General features: G+C 45.6%; 1 protein-coding gene across 2 annotated transcripts; it reads left to right on the plus strand.

The window, feature by feature from the left end:
* The first annotated feature begins 1,410 nt into the window (after window positions 1-1,410).
* Window positions 1,411-16,882, plus strand: igf2bp3 (insulin-like growth factor 2 mRNA binding protein 3). Of its 2 annotated transcripts, XM_037264649.1 has the most exons (16): window positions 1,411-2,254; window positions 3,001-3,061; window positions 7,259-7,307; window positions 9,814-9,865; window positions 9,982-10,045; window positions 10,917-11,195; window positions 11,268-11,402; window positions 11,477-11,599; window positions 11,669-11,804; window positions 11,920-12,045; window positions 12,181-12,249; window positions 12,908-13,027; window positions 13,093-13,167; window positions 13,260-13,391; window positions 13,461-13,574; window positions 13,974-16,882. In XM_037264649.1, the coding sequence occupies exons 1-16, from the start codon at window positions 2,080-2,082 to the stop codon at window positions 14,073-14,075; spliced, it is 1,812 nt and encodes a 603-aa protein (XP_037120544.1). In that variant the 5' UTR covers window positions 1,411-2,079; the 3' UTR covers window positions 14,076-16,882. The 2 variants fall into 2 exon arrangements, with proteins under 2 accessions (XP_037120544.1, XP_037120545.1); XM_037264650.1 differs by lacking the exon at window positions 12,181-12,249 and having other exon boundaries at window positions 1,413-2,254.
* The last annotated feature ends 213 nt before the right edge of the window (window positions 16,883-17,095 follow it).

Here is a 17,095-nt window from a genome sequence, read left to right on the forward strand (position 1 = left end):
CTGCCCTCCGATTGGTCGGCTCTCCCGGCCAATCAGACTGCAGCATGTGATGTACGAGAGGAAACCCTCTGAGGCAGACATGGCCCCGCACTGATAGTCACACATTCAAAGGCCCAAAAACTCTTTAAAAAATCTACTTTAAAAGCAACTGAACCAAATAAAACATACACTTTCACCTCTTTTTCCATGTTGCTGCTGTTGGAAAAGGTTTCCCATCTCTCAAACAACACAGTATTTGATAACTCTGATTTATTAGTTATACTTGTTTAAAATGCATTGCTATGTATAAAGAAAACATCCTGTAACACATTATAAGGCACTAAACAAAACCACATTGATAACAAATATAACTCTGGAAAAGGTTTTTATGTGCAAAATTCCTTGCTTAAATCATTTTATTTGAGAAAATGGCAGTGCAGTACAGTACTTGGCCATTACGTTTTGGAGTTTTGTGCTGACAAACTGCACTCATACTACTTACTATACGCAATACTGAAACATTTTATTTTGGTTAACTACATTAGCATTTTTATTTTCCTACAAATACTGTGTCTCTGTCCATCTAGCTTTGCAAGCTATGTATAATAACAGGCATAACAATTAGATGGTCATCCACTTCCACCACTCCTCATGATCATTATTTCAGTATTTTTGTCTTATTTTTGCTTGATGGTTGTGCTAGGAGATTTCCCGAATGAAAAACATGAGCCTTGGCTCAATCGGAAACACTGCATTCAATTGTGCAGGTGTACCTAATATTGTGGGCTGTCTGTCATGACCTTTGACTATACGTAACAGATGTGTACATTTTCAAAATGCACTCCTTGTGTTTCAATTGGACCATACGTTAGGACGCCATGTTTGAAAGCCCCTCCTCCTTGCAGGCAACATGGCAGCCAAGGCTTGAACCACATGGCCGGCCGGCTCCAACTAGTAGTAAAATAGAACCGTGGAAGCATTGAAACCGAATGAATACAGCAACTAAATATAGCCACGGGGTGGTTATGGTCCACTCGGCGAGTTGTTTGACTTTGCTTGAGTATTAAGGGAGGGGAGGCGTACGAGGGAAGATGGACGCCCCTCATTTGAATAGGAATACGTGTCATTCCCACGTTGCGCTAGGGCCCAGATGAGGATCACGGGTCACGCTATTTTCCTTTTTCCCCATCCCATGTCACGTATTTGTCTCCTTTTAGCAATATAGTAATGCAACATCATTTATGAATGGCCCCACCCCCCTTTCGTCCTAGTGCGCGATCACTCTACTTAAGCTGCGTCTCCGTGCGCGTGCGCGCGCGCGCGCGTTTTACTATAGCTCCGACGACCAATGAAAACGAAGAGTTTCCTTTTTTTTTTTTTAATGCAGAGAAAGGCACACGGATGTGATTCTAGTAAAGACACAGCAGCCTCGAACGGAACCTCCTTTTTTTTTTTCTAACGCTGCTCAGGTTCTTTTCCTTTTTGCACCAATCCTTTCTTCTTCCCCTCCTTAAAAAAAAAACATCCACTCCCCCTCAGCTGTCCCCACCCCAGATTCCCGAGCAATTTTCCCCAATCCCAAACACTTAATTGAGCAATTGGGTTTCCTCACGTGTCGGCTGATTTGTAGTTTGAACACGTGGCTCATTCAAAAAAACCGAATAGAAGCGGAATTTTTTTTTTCCTCCCCTTCTTCTTCTTCGTCGCTTCTTCTTCTTAGTGTAGTCGACCCAGAGGCGGGTGCCTGCCTTTGCGTGTGTGTGTGACATTGTCCGTCTCTTCGGAGGAAGACACAAAGTAGTTTCTCCTCCTTTTTCCCTTCCCTACCCGGCTCATCGTCGTTTGGAAGAGCGTGCAAGATTAATAATTAAGCGTTTATTTATTGCGCGGTGAAAGAGGCAGAGAGAGGGGCGAGGGAGCGCGAAGCCACTACGAGGCTGCCAGTTTAAATCTATCTGTCCACTCCGTAGTGCACGAGAGGGTATTTCTTTTTCCTTTTTTTGTTTTGTTTTGGGGCTTCTCTAAACGCCACACATCCGCCGTCGGAGCTGTTTGGTGGTTCTTTTTTTTGTTTTTTTGTTTTTGTTGTTGATTGTGAACATGAATAAGCTATATATTGGCAACGTGAGCGCCGAGGCCAGCGAGGAGGACTTCGAAACTATCTTTGAGACGTGGAACATTCCCCACAGTGGTCCCTTTCTGGTCAAAAGCGGCTATGCCTTCGTGGACTGCCCCGATGAGAAGACTGCAATGAAGGCAATCGATGTTCTTTCAGGTGAGACGTTTGCAACTGCGTGAAAGTGGGTTTTGTGTGTGTGTGCGCGCGCGCGTGTGTGTGAGAGAGAGAAATGCATGTGATCATTGTATGAGGTTCGAATGTACTATTCTATTTATACATGCATCTTATAGTGTTTTCCCCAAAAAGAAAACTATTATTGATTAATCGAAAATATTCTCGACTTGGTTCTGCTGTGGAGTCGAACCTTGCAGCGGGCCTATGCTCGGGTTCGGGTTAGAGGTCGTCGTCGTCGTGTGCGCGTGTGTGTGAGTGTGTTGCAGCTTTTCGAACCATCTCAAATAGTAGTAAAAGCCAGCGTCTTTTCAAAAAGTCCCATAAGCCTTCTCCTGTGGCCCACAAGTCGCTCGTTGTGTTGTGGAGCCATTTTGCTCATGCTGACACACCAGGTGGTTTAATTGTCTTGCTCAAATGTAGGCCAACTATGAGGCGCACATACTTGCTTTTTTTTTTTTTTTTTTTTTTGCTTTTGGGTGCACGAGTTTTGAAATATTAAATCTTGTAGTTGCTCCCCGGCACAAAGAAGGTATTTTCCCCTAGTGAATTAAACGCTTTTGTCGTTGCAACTCGTCTTTGCAAAGCCATTTGTGGCTGTTTGCTAGTATACGTCCAATGCACGTCTGTGGATTTATTTTTATTGAATTAAATGACGAATGAGAAATGTCTCACACTACACCAGCAACGATCAATGCATGATTGTTTTTACGTTTTTCTTTTTTTTGTAGGTAAAGTTGAACTCCATGGGAAACTTCTCGATGTGGAACACTCTGTGCCAAAACGTCAAAGGTACGTTCTAACTTATAACGTGGTCCTCTCGCTGAAAGCTTGTGCTTATTATTTTTACGTATGTTTTAAGTCGCCCCCTCCCCCTAAATGTTGCGGGGGTCAATGAAAAGGGGCGTATGGTTTGTTGTAGCTACTCCCCCCTCCCTGTTGTGACTGTGGGGTGCTGCCTTTTAGGCTCAACCGTCACATTTTTGTTGTACTTATTTGTTTTGAAAATATAACCTGTGCATACACGAGCTGGGTATACAAAAAGCTTCCCTCAATTGCGAAGGCTGCACGAGAAAATGCTGTTCAGGGAGACAGCAGCAGCAGCAGACGTACGTATGTCCAGGCCTCATGGAGTCGTCCATTTGAAGGATCTGCTCTGTCACTGCATGCTGGCTTCCGCCCCTCTTTTTTTTTTTTTTCTCGTCTTGCATGAGACGGACGCTAAAAGCAGAATGAGAAGCCTTGGGGGCCCCTAAAGTCACGCAAAACCTCGTTGCACAACTGCACACTCTTCGCCACCGCTACCATTGTATTGGCATGTTAACGACGTTTGAGCTACAAATGTGAGTTGGGTCCTCGTGTGCATATTGTGGGAAGGTGGCACACCCACAGCCTTAACACGTTTTTTAAAAAAATTCCATTTTATAAATTGATTGTCTGAGCTAACATGTTAATTGATTTCTCGTCATGGCTACACGTATTGTATGCAATGTCTGTTTGAATTGGCTGCCAAGTTGAAAGGATTAAAAGAGGCTGAAATGATGTCGTTTGAGACATGTCAATTACCTCAGACTAATCGTAATTTTCCCATGAGTAGATTTTATGCCAGAATGTCATAAGCATTTTTTTTTATGCTAGGCTGAAATTTGTTTTGAACTATTTAGATAGGTGTACTGAATTCATAAGTTTTTCACACAAACCTGTCTGTGTGTGTGTGTGTGTGCTTGTTTATTTAACTGTTTAGTTTCAGCCCCCACTGCAAAAAACCCGTCATTAAACTAGTTTTCATAAACACAAATGGATAGTAAAGGCAACATGGGCTACACGCGAACACACACACACACACACACACACATGCTGGGCCATTCTTTGCATTCTGCAAATATCAGCTGGGGGAGGGAGGGGAGGAGGGGGCTTGGCCAATCACCACGTCTTTAACCTTTGGACTCCTCAGGAAAACGGGAAGTGCTATAAACAGTCAAGAAAGATGCATGCACAATGTCCATTTTGGGGTTAAGGCAGAACATGGGGTGGGATTCTATTAATACTTTTTAAAAAATCCAAAAAGAATGCAGAGCTCATGAAACCAATAAGAACTAATAGTTATTATAATGAATATGAGAAATTAGGTCTTCAGCTGGAGCAAACTTCAGTTGGGGGGGGAATACACCGCTTGTTTTATTGGGAGAAAATGTGGCAGAGTTGAACCTTTTAAGTGTTGTGTGTTAAATTGAAAATCATTTTGTAAACAACGTAAGTCTTCAAAAAACGAGATATTTTTACCCTGTCACATGCATGTAAATTATGGGGAAAAAAGTCTGGCTAAAAAGAAAAATAAATTGAAAGAAAATAAGCTGATCAATCAAAAGTATTTTTTTTTTGTATTTTAAAAAAAAACCAAAGGATCTGTGTATATATATGTTTTGCAAACAGGAAATTTAACTGTAGCCTTTCACTCTTGTTAATTTTAACATAAAAAAAAATATATACATATAAATTTATTCCGCAACTATGAGTCATTTGCAGTTCATTTGTGATTATTGTATACGGTATGAGTTAACTCCCAGGGTCACGTTTGTGTCTTGTGGAGAAGGGGGGGGGGGGGGGGATGAAGCAGGCACAACCAAAAATCCCCGCTGAGTCACATGTACAGAAGAGAAAAAAAAATGGCGTGGCTATACGAAGCAGGCGTGTGTGTGTGTGTGTGTGTGTGTGTGTGTGTGTGTGTGTGTGTGTGTGTGTGTGCGATACTGCTGTTAAACTCACTCAAAGCAAATACGCTTGCCTTTACTCGAGCACTCATCACAATTGAGTCCTTGTGCATGACCATTTACAAAAGAAAATAGAACATGGTAAAAGATGCTCCTTTGGTTTGCAAAGTTTGGGTCACAAGGTCATCATGGGGCCCCACCTGCAAAAAAAGAGGGGTGAATTATGAAGGTGGCCTCTTGTTGTGTCACAACTCCTACACGCTACCCATAGACTCACGTCAACATAGCCTTTGTATTTGACTTTCGCCGTATTTTGTGAATGAGGTTGGGGGGTGGCGGCAAAGCCCCAAATGTGCAACAGTCCTTTCAGTTGAGTCACCTTATAGTGTCTGGATGAAAATATTCAACTCTTTGGAATGTTCTGAGGGAGCTTGCAGAGCAAGTCATCGCAAAACTCAAGCTCTTGAATGCGTCTTTTTTCTGAGGCGTTGTCACGGCGAGCATTTAAGGCCCTGTGCGTGTAGGAGGGCCAGCAGAACCTGACCAGTGTGAAACTCACTCGGTCAGAACCAGTGCATACCTGAATCAACCTCCAGATTGTTGAATAGGAGACAAATTGAGGTGGATATATTTTTATACCCCCTCCTAAAATGTTTGGATCACGTCCCCTTTTTCCATCCTTTGGGCCCATAGGTTAGCATGTACAAAGCTGGTTTATTGGAAAAGTAGATAAGGAGGCCCGGCCCGGCTTGGTCTCGGCCATCACATGACAAACCAGCCCCAGTCGCTACTCAACCCCCCAGCACCTCCTCCTCCCACTTTTAGCCCAGCTCTACATGTTCCTGTCAGTGGACTTGTCCGTGTCCATGGCAACGGGGCCCCACCCCCACCGAGTAGAGTGGGCCCTTGTTACCCTTGCCTGAAACAGGACTAGTCCCCCCTCCACCACACCCCAATCACCCATCCCCAAATCAAAGGCTGCATGGGGACCGGGGAATGTATAGCGGACCCAACCCCCACTCGGGTCCACTCCTCTTCACTCTACTCCACCCCAGCCCACCCTCCTAACCCTGCCTGACTTCTTGTGTCTGTGGAGCTATAGGTCGCTCGGCCCTGGTGCATTTGCACATTTCACATGGCGTTCCCACCGCAATGCAGAGCATACAGAATGTGTGGGTTGGAGGCGGAGGTGGGGTGGGAGAGAGGGCGGGCGGTGGGGGGGGGGGGGGGGCGCTGGTGGTGGGACGGATCAGCCAGGAATGGCACACAGTTGGCCGGAAAGGGCTGGAATTCCTCTTGGAGGTTATCTGTGAATTTTCTTTGCTATTTACACATTTTCGATTCAAGTGTGAATACGAGTCATGTACACCGCTTGGATGGTTACGGTACATTTCTTTTTGTTTTTAGAAGTGCACAAGCAACTTCAGATGTCCTTTTAACATCTCATATATATTTGTGATGTAGGCCTGGTGATTTAAAATGTGCTTGAGCTAGTTTCTGCTGCGCCATATTGTTGTGCGAGCACGAGTCAGCCTCATGTGCATTAACGGCCCTTCAGGTTTGTCAACAGGCGGCGGACTTTGGAGTGGCCTCCCATTTCTATAAAGCGTCCTCTTGCAGGCAAAGCCTCAAACATCTCATCGTTACGTTTTGGTCTCAGTGTCTTAATTGGGCCGCCGTCCCCCGAATGCTTTTCATGACTAACGTGACTTTCGAAGTAGTCAGCACTGTTAGTTCCGCTCATCTTCGCTGGATCTACAAGTGCACGAATTTCATTCTTCCCCGTTCGAGTTGCCCACCCCACTTTTTTTTTTTTTTTTCTCTGACACAACAGTTGGGTGAAAAAGTGAGTCATTCTAAATGATGCCATTTTTGATTCCCAATGTATTTTTTTTTAAGTCACTTCCATCCACTTCCTTTGTTCCTTGCCTGTGGTTGTGACCCAAAAAGGTCCCTCCTGTTCAATTAAAATCACCCAATTGAATTCAATCTTTCCGTTCTTAATAGGAGGGTCTCTGCACCTGCTGATGTCATATTGGCAATAATTGCCCATCATACATCCAGTTTCTGCAGCAGAAACTTCTCAATGGGTCACACTTGACTTTTTTTCACCTTTAAACATCACATAAGCCGATGCTCACAAGGCTAGAGTAAATGCTGACCCTGCTTCTTTTTTTTATTGAATAAAATAAAATAAAAACTTATGAGAACTTCTGTCAAGTTGTATCACCGTTTAGCGACCCTTCAACATCATCATCTTCCCTTCTTCTCTCCTCAGGAGCTGTAAACTGCAGATCAGGAATATCCCGCCTGACATGCGGTGGGAGGTGAGTGCTAACAGTTGTTTGTTTCCAGGGTTCGCTACAACGCGGGCCTCTTTCTCTTCTTGATGCCTTTTGGAGTCATCTGCCCTCCATTTGGGGGGGGGGGGGGGTCGACGTAGCACATGCTTCATTGCTTTGCACATGGCTGCACCTCAGCTCAGGCCAAGCGAGCTCACCATGTCATGGGCCAACTGTGGTCGGAACAAATGATTTGACATTGTTACGCTCAAATTTGGAGCCACAGATTTTATTTTTATTTTTTTTAATGCACAACAAATTTGGAGGGGCAACATGTTGGTTGGATTTGAGAAGAAATGTGCAGGAATGCATCTTGTCATTTGCTTCTCCAAATGAATTGGCTCACATTTTTTGACGGTGTATTAAATGTGTGTGTGTCTGCATCTTTAACTAATCCTTGGTGTCTTTCAGCACAAATGATTATGCTAGTGTCCAAGCTAAAGCTGTGTGTATGTGAGTGTGTGTGTGCGCGTGCAGGCAAAAAGATATGGATTACAGAAATTGTTAAAGATAGATGAGAAAATTATCATGTGATTAAGTTTTGTTTTGGAAATAACTTTTGTTTTTACTACTTCCACTCCTTTCCCAATTCATGACTAAATTTTATGGTCAAACATCGGCAGTCGGTGTGTGTGTCTGTGCGTGTGTGTGTGTCTGTTTGAGTGGGAGAGAAAGACACACACAAAAATAAAAATAATTATAATAGAGGAAAAAAGAAAAGTAAGTTGTCTAGATACCACAGAGCCGTATATAAAATACTTAAGTCCTTTCATGGTTACGGGCATGCAAAATGAAAGACTCCAAATGTTTTGGCACGTTGTGTCCTTTACCCACTACAAGAGGATTTTAAAGTTTCACAGTTGTTGGAATGCAAACATTAAATGTACTCTAGGAAGGCGTTTTTAAAATTTGCAATCTTAGCAGATAAGGGTGCTGGTGTTGCACTTTTTTTTTTTTGGGGGGTGGGGTGTATTTTAAAAAGTGGTAAATAGTTGAGCAACAGTGTGCGCAAGCAGGGCCACATATTTAAATTCCACTTCATCGTCCATGCTGGCTTCACTTTGAAGTCCACATCAATATGTTGCCTTGTTTTAATTTTTTCCCTCAACTCGTGGATATGGCTCACTATCTGTCGTCTTACTCCCATTTTTTTTTTTTTCTATGTATGGAGCTTCGGTTGTGCCTGTGTGTGCTTGTCGTATTCTTCCATTTGGGAAAGAATCATTCAGAATTTCCTCAATGACACGCTTGTTCATATGGTAACCATGATGTGATAATTTTTCAGTTTCAGCCTGCCATCAAATAGGCATAGACTGGCTCTGTGTGGTTTTTTATTTTTTTTGGAAAGCATGAGCTGGCTTCGCCTCCTTGCATGTCCCTGAAACTAGCCCCACACGTGTTACTAGCATGTAGCCCAGGGAGCTGGTTGCCTTCTCCAAAGGTGACGAAGAGGTCTCCCACTCCCTTGGGAGGGGGGAGGGTTCGGAAAAAAAATAGGCTAATCTGGGATCTTTTGATGCCAAGGCCCTGTATGTATCTTATCAGGTAGATTAGACAATGGCGGCGGCGCGTACAGCACCTCGACGTGAGCACGCCGGTGCGAATAGTGGCGTGTTTTCAAGCCGTGGTGGGTGGGTGGGTGGTCCTGGACCATTTCCTTCCCGTCCATGTGCTCTGATTCACAGAATGTGTAGCATGAGCTCGCACCCCTCCCCCAGCCCCTTCTTCCTGCTGGAATGCACCCCACCCTTTTCCTGAATGGCCTGGATTCTCATTGGCCGGCCCCCGCGGAAGGACGGGCGGCTCAGCCAGCCAGCAGCCGGCGTCAGACGCCGCATTTTGTTGGAGGTGCAGCCAATGACTTGGAGTTGACATAGCGGAGAGGCGGGAGGCTTCTTGGTTGGTGGGTTGCCACAGGGGTGTGTGTGTGTGTGTGTGCGTGCGTGGAATTGCGTGGGGGGCCAAGTCTTGTTGGCTAGAAAGTAGGGTTGAGCTCTTTGGGGGGTGTGGCCTGACGTTCAACGGAGCATGGTCAAAGGTCTCGGCGCCGCTTAGATCCTTCGCTCCCCCTCTCGACCACAGTTGACCAAATCGATGAATTCAAATCCTGTGGTCTCCAGGTGGCCAACTTGATGCATCGTATCCATATTGGAGCTTGCGTGTGATTCAAGCATCTTAATTTAGCTTGTTTGTGCAATTCAACCAAAGCAGCCCATTCATCATTCACCCCTGGCCGTAAAAATTACACAATCTAATGAAATAAATGAAAAGCATTGTACAAAATGTCTGCCTTTTTTTTTTTCTTTTTTTTTTTCTCCTCCTCCCGCAATGATGAGGTACTACGTAGCTCTAATTGTAGCTTACGAGATCTTTCGAGTATCTTTACAATCATGTAGTGAAGATGCATTTCACTTTTGACTTTTGTGCACGCTCAACAACAAAAAGTCCCATTCAAAGCCAAGACTCGTAATTATGGTTTTTCTTTCCCCAGGTCTTGGATGGGGTACTGGCCCAGTATGGTGCTGTAGAATGCTGTGAACAAGGTGACCGCACGCTTTTTGATGCTTGGGGAAAATGTCCTTTTTTGCCAAATAGAAATTGACTTTCATGTGAGCGTACTAAATGGTCAATAATGTCTCCGCTGTGTGCTCCTTCACAGTCAACACTGACACCGAGACTGCAGTTGTCAATGTTCGATACGCAGCCAAGGACCAGGCCAGGCAGTGAGTACACACACACACACACACACACTCACACGGTCCTCTTCTCGCTCCTCTTCATTCTCTACTAGAAATAATGGTGATTATTTTTTCAGTACACATTTTTTCAAGTCAACCTGACATAGCTTGCAATGGCAAGAAGGCCAATGTCCGTGATTGAAGCAAATGGGGTTAAATTTGCCATTTAGTGCACCCTAGTGTACATAAATCACACTTGCTCGGAGATGAGTTCACGTAACGTTATTTGTAATTGTTCATGTGAATTCAGTCCATTTGTATGAGCATCCGAGCAAGCTCTGTATGAATCAAGGCTGGCAAAACAAATGGCCTCAATTTGGATGTGCTCGTAGCTTAGCGTTTCCCAACATTTATTGGAGAGAAGAAAAAAAAAACCACTGGATTAGTTTTTCACCAAAGGTCGGTGCACAAAATGATTCTGCCTTCCACTAAAAAGTCCCAATTTTTTAGTTGTTGAAATTTTCTACATGTCACAACATATTCCCACAAAGACATTTGTCTTCATTTGACTTTACAAAACATTATCCATTCATCCATGGTGGAGCTTATCACAGTTTACTTTGTGCATAATTTATTGGCATGTGTGCGATTTCTCCGCACTCCAACATGCGGTGAATTCAGGTCGGAGTGTGTGATAAAACACGCTTATCATTGTGTACTACAAAATTGCGTCGGTGTATCGTAAACGAAGCACGTGCGTTGCAGCGCCAGCTGGACGTTCCTGCTTGCGTTCTCTCTCAGATGTTAAAAGGGGATCTAATCGAAGCGGCGTCCTACCGTTTAATCTGATTTACTTTGCTCTGTCCCCGCTGGACTCCCTCCGCTCTTAATTCTTCGCCCCATCTTTGTCCCCTAGGGCCATTGAGAAGCTCAACGGCTCCATGATGGAGAACTGCGCTTTGAAGGTGTCTTACATCCCAGACGAGACGGCCGCACCGGAGGGTCCTCCCACGGGAGGTCGGAGAGGCTTCAACGCTCGCGGGCCGCCGCGGTCGGGCTCGCCGAGTCTCGGCGCCCGGCCCAAAGTGCAGTCGGACATCCCGCTGCGCATGCTGGTCCCCACGCAGTTCGTCGGGGCCATCATCGGCAAGGAAGGCGCCACCATCCGGAACGTCACCAAACAGACGCACTCAAAGTGAGTCGCGGGAAGGGAGAAGTCAGCTGCTGCAAACTCCACGGCCCGAACTGGTGTTGCTTTTGGTTCCAGGATTGACATTCACAGGAAAGAGAACGCGGGTGCGGCAGAGAAGCCCATCACCATTCACTCCACAGCGGAAGGTTGTTCCAACGCCTGCAGAACCCTGATGGAGATCATGCAGAAGGAAGCACTCGACACAAAGTTGTGAGTTTGCACTTGGTCAGTAGGGGTCAGCTCATGTTTCACGTGACGGTGAATTGATCGTGTTTGTCTTGCAGTACTGAGGAGATCCCACTGAAGGTTCTAGTGCACAACACCTTTGTGGGAAGATTAATCGGGAAGGAGGGACGAAACTTGAAGAAAATCGAGCAGGATACGGGGACCAAAATCACAATCTCGCCGTAAGAACTTTGGAATTGTCCAATGCTCTCGAGGTCGATACGAGATCTCACCTGGCCGGATCTGCGCAGTCTGCAGGACCTGACCCTGTACAATCCGGAGCGGACCATCACCGTGAAGGGCACCATCGAGGCGTGCGCCAGAGCAGAGGAGGAAGTCATGAAGAAGATCAGAGAGTCGTACGAGAGTGACATGGCCGCCATGAACGTGAGTCATCGTCTGCCGCTCATATTTGAGTTGGGCGGGAAAAATGAGTTCAATTGCGGCAAAGTGGTTGAGACGTTGTCGATTGTGTCAACTGAAAGTGTGGTTTCCCCCGCAGCTCCAGTCCAACCTGATTCCGGGCTTAAACTTGAATGCTCTGGGATTGTTCCCCAGCGGCGCCCCTGGCATGGGTCCATCCATGTCCCACATCCCTCCTCCCGGAGCCGGCGGCTCGGCGTTTGGAGTAAGTGACGAGCTAGCAAATGCTATTCGTTAGCCCGCTCTGAAGCGGGACTCGTTCTGGCGTGTTTGGGTCCACCGCGGAGATGTCATTTGTTAGTCGGGAGCAAGCCCGTTTGATGTTTCTCTCTTCCTGTAGTGGAGTCCTTATGGGGGCGAGGGTCCATTTTGGGCTTCTATGATGTCGGCGAGCAGCCAGCCCCTCGCCGTAAGTCACCTGTCCCAAAGAGCTTTGCACGGCTTGTGGCTGCTCGTTTGCGAGGTGACTCGACAAAGGGTGGCTTGCATTTAACAAGTCAGCCGCCACGTCGTGTTTTTCGAGATAAGGAACGCTACCACGACACGAAGGCAGTCCCCCGAGCTGACATATTGATTGGCGTATTGGTCTCGATTCAAAATCAATCCTGTTTGAGTGTGTGATTGACTTGAGCACTTTGAGCGGGAGCAGGTGACGTGCCGCGCTGCGCCACTTTGCATGAGAGCTTCTGTTAGTGTGTGCAAAAGTGCCTCTGGGAGATTTTTCACTGTTTTCTAGAATTAAAATGATTGTGTGATCTGATTGCCCTAAAAAAAAAAAACAACGTAATCTTATTACGTTATTTTGCAGGCTTTATTCTTCTGTGACTTTGTGCAGTTTTCTCATGACGGCTTTGAGATATTAAATATTTCTGCTGGAAATATTTAGTCCAATTAGGGCTAACTTGACTACTTTTCTTGTGCTTTTCTTAAAGCTGAGCTGGCTTTGAATTAAGTGCGTCGAGCACACTCTGGACTATGTTGGTCTGTACTAAGAGTAACGCCAGATGAGCTTCAGTGGCGCGACGGCGTCCGAGCTCAATTAACAACAATATGTTCCCCCTCACCAGGGACACCCGGAATCTGAGACGGTCCACCTGTTCATCCCCGCGCTTGCCGTGGGAGCCATCATTGGAAAACAGGGTCAACACATCAAGCAGCTGTCGCATTTTGCCGGAGCCTCCATCAAAGTGAGGAATCCAGCTTTTCCTTCCAAACGCGTGGTACGATTGCTGAATTGTCTGCTGGCTTTCAGATCGCCCCCGCGGAAGGCATGGATCCCAAACAGAGGATGGTCATTATTGTGGGACCGCCAGAGGCTCAGTTTAAGGTGTTGTACGCCCTCCCGCTTGGCCGCCCACGTGGTCACATCACCGGAGGTCTCTTTAAAGCTTATTGCCTGGCTTGATTGCCGCCTTGCAGGCTCAGTGTCGCATCTTTGGCAAGCTGAAGGAGGAGAACTTCTTTGGACCAAAGGAAGAGGTGAAGCTAGAGGCCCACATCAAGGTCCCTTCCTTTGCCGCCGGACGCGTCATCGGAAAAGGTGGAAAAACGGTAAGTGGAAAGAGCCGCCGTCATTTTGCTTCTGCCGTTGAAGTGAAACGCTCCTTCCCGTGCTCGCAGGTAAACGAGTTACAGAACCTGACTTGCGCTGAGGTGGTGGTCCCACGGGACCAGACTCCCGACGAGAACGACCAGGTCATCGTCAAAATCAGCGGACACTTCTTTGCATGTCAGGTAAGTTGGATTTGATAGCCAGAGACGTAAAAGACCAACAAATGCTTTTTCATCTGCCTGGATGTGTACTTGCTAGTCACATTATTAGGTATACCGGCAACCTTTTATTATGATTTTGTGCGTGATCAAAACTGGCTGAGGGTCACTCTCATTCCTGCACCTTGTCGCGGCCCCAAACTGTCACCAATGAGGCGTCGAGTCTCAGCATCTGTTGTAAGAAATTGAAAGGGAGGCTCGGTTTGTCAAGCACCAAACCTCGGCGAGGAATTATTTTGCCCTTATGTGGCTCCATTTCTTTTCTCCCCTCCACCACAATGGCCGCAAGAAAGCCAAATCTCAGAACCTTGATAGCACCTTCTGACCTAGCCATCTGCTAAATGTGGACTTTTTGTCCTCCAGCTGGCCCAAAGGAAGATTCAGGAGATCTTGGCTCAGGTGAGAAGACAGCAGCAGCCCAAGCCGGCGCCCGGCGCTCAGCCGCCGCTGCCCCGCAGGAAGTAACGTGCCGGCGTGCCCCGGAGGGAAAAACGGTGACTGAAGCTGCCCGAGTTGGCTGGACGGGTGCGACGGAGTCCAGGGGTTGGACGACGAGGTGTTACCAACGCTCATCTCAGGGGTCAAAGGTTATTTTAGAAGCCTACCAAAACATCCAGCCCCTCCACGCCTCACTTGAACGTTCAAGTGTGGCTTAGAGAACCCCCCCCCCCCCCACTTCCTCCTCCTCCTACTCCTCTTCGCTAAACCTCCACCAACCTCACCTCTCTGCATCACTGTAGGACTGTATCGGAGGGCTCCCATCGACGTCATCTTGCCCTCGCGTGTACGTACCCCTCGACCGCTCTCCTCCCTCAAGGGCGTGTCTATCTCTTTTTTTTTCCTCCCCCCCTCCTCCCCCATTTTTTATTTTTTTGCAACACGAAGAAATGAGGATCCCCCTCCTATCACCTCTTTGGTGTGGTACCTCGAACCCGACAAAGATGTTTTGGTTGACTTCAGATTTGGTTGATACTTTTCAGTGTTTAATTGGTTAATGAAGCTTTCTCATGAGTTGAAAGGAAGAAAAAAAAAAGGCATTGCTCTCACGGTCCTAGTGGGACCGCCAGAGGTTTATTTTGGGGGGAGAGTTGGCTCAAATTGGTAGGGCCGCGTTTAGGGGAAAGATTGTTTGAGGCCAGGACCCCTGAAGGGGTGGATTATAAACTGGGTGTCCTGCCCGGCGAATAAAAGTGGCATTTTATAAATTCGGATGCATTTTATAGATAGTGCTAAATAAATAGATGAATATATATAAATATATACATCCAATATATATATATATATCTATATATATATTTAGAGGTGAGGGCAGCGCCGTGACTGACACTTTGGGGAATGGTGCTGAAATGCTGCTGCCCAGTTAAACCAATTTAATATGCATTTTACTTAACTACCTCAGGATCTAGTACCTCAGAAGAGAAAAAAACAAATGATTATATATAACTATATAAGAAAAAAAAATGTTCCTTTCTTTTTTTTTTATTTTGCTTTTGTGGTATTTTGTATACTTTATAAAGCTGATAGTCTTTGAACATTTTTATTTTTTTAAGAAAAAAATTTAAAATTTTGGTCGGCTGCCAACTGACCCTTGCCTTCAACTCTAGTGCTTTATGGTGGCATTGTACATGTGTGTGAGTGACTAAAGATGACCCTGTACATAACGTCTATTTGTACATAGCAGCCCCAGAGCCGGAGTTGGCACGCCTCAGCTGGCGGCTGACACCAACGAGTATCCAGAGAGAATCGCCTCAGTTTTTTCCCCCCTGAGGGTCCAACCATCTCTTTTTTTTGAAGAACATTACAAAACACCATGCCAATCAATGCCAACCGTACAGTACACCATCACAGCAATGCCGTTTAGTTTTGCGATTGACTTTATCGGGAATGGTACTTTTAATTTGTCCATGTACTTAGAATTCCGTTCCGTGGTCCGGGCGGGGGTTTAGATCGAGCAGGGTGGACTCCAAACGCGCCCCAACCCGACCAGCTTAGCAAATCAAGCCTACGTTAACGTCGATCACTGCATGGTGAGGGTAGGGGGAGTCGCACTGATGGATGCGTTTTTTTTTTTGAGTTGCTAAAACATGATTTGAACGTTCTGTGACCCGCAAGTGTTTTTTGTTTTCCGTGACACAGACTGACTTTTGGAGGGATAACGAAGTACAAAAACTCGACTCGGTTAAAAAAGAAAGAAAAAAAAAATCGATTTTCATTTGTGTCTTCATGCCGAATGTAAATAATGTTGATTGTGGTAGAAGTTGAGTGTATCCATGCTTCCACAGTAGAACGCCGTCTACCTCAGCTAAAGGGGGCGGGGTGGGGGCGGCTGTTGTGCCATTTAAGCGTGCTCCCCGCCCCTCCCTGCCCCCAACTGAGCGCCAGCGCGCACGTATACCTCAGACCACCACCCTCCCCTTCCACAACACTTTTTTGTTTCCACACGGGCGCGCCATACCTAACATCTCGCTTAACTGAGTGGCACAAGTGATACTTAAAAAGACCCCCCCCCCCCAAACCTCCACGCCCCCTTTTTTCTCTCCGCAGTTTGTTTTGATCTACCTCTTTAGACAAGTATTTGAAGTAGAGGCATTCTATTTGTTAGAATTTAATCGCTCTCCCTCCCTCGCATATGAATGAAAACATAAACTAAAAAAAAAACATGTACTCTTTAGAATTGAGAAAATTTATCGAAAGTGATCAAAAAAAAATATTTTCAGTATTTATATGTACTCTTTTTTTGGCTTAATTGAACTCCTCCGACCATCACCATGTCTTTCTGCTTTCTCTTTTTGGTGGTGTGGCTTCCTTGTATTTGAACTTTTTGCTTTTTTTTTTTTTTTTTTTGTGAAAAAAGGAAAGGTCAAATCACCAGTTTTGATTGTGCTTTCAATAGTTGATGAGGAAATGCAGTTTTGCTTTTTAAAGGGCCTGCCTTTTTTTTCTTAAATTGTAAGTCTACAAAATAGATACAAGTGCTGTCTTGTTTCCTTTGTCTTTCACAAATGCTACTCAATTGCTGATATTATTATTTTTTTTTTCTTGGTAGCCATTTTCTTCTGTTAGCATTTCTTGGCTGTGTAACATTCTCTTATGGGACTGATTTCAGGGATCGGGGTCCTCCCCCTCCCTCTTTTTATTTGGGAAAGAGCTCTAACTACAGCATGAAAATCCCTTTTCCCACCTCCCCCCATCTGCAAACATGCTTGTGCCCCATCACCTCCCACTCACACAGTTCCACTTGTCAAATGCCTCTGAATAAAGGACAAAAAAAATAATTTTGGTTGCCTAACGTCTTTTCTATTGGCTAGATGTCTTCATCTTTGTATTGGAGATCATATTGCCCCTTTAATTTTAAATCAAATGATTCCTTTGCATATCGAATGCCCAAATTGCAAGCAAAAGTGGCTTCCACAGGATGGATGCATAGGTAGCACGTGTTTGAATGATCCTGGATTTATAACCGTAATTAAATGCAAGCACATTTC

The sequence above is a fragment of the Syngnathus acus genome, chromosome 11 (genome assembly GCF_901709675.1).
Source record: "Syngnathus acus chromosome 11, fSynAcu1.2, whole genome shotgun sequence".
NCBI classification, from domain to species: domain Eukaryota; kingdom Metazoa; phylum Chordata; class Actinopteri; order Syngnathiformes; family Syngnathidae; genus Syngnathus; species Syngnathus acus.

Excerpts from the sequence above, each read along its gene's own strand:
- igf2bp3 (XM_037264649.1), top strand. The coding sequence starts at position 2,080 with ATGAATAAGCTATATATTGGCAACGTGAGCGCCGAGGCCAGCGAGGAG. Across the intron at positions 13,028-13,092 it reads TTGCCGGAGCCTCCATCAAA|ATCGCCCCCGCGGAAGGCAT; the intron begins GTGAGGAATCCA and ends GCTGGCTTTCAG. Across the intron at positions 13,168-13,259 it reads CGCCAGAGGCTCAGTTTAAG|GCTCAGTGTCGCATCTTTGG; the intron begins GTGTTGTACGCC and ends GCCGCCTTGCAG.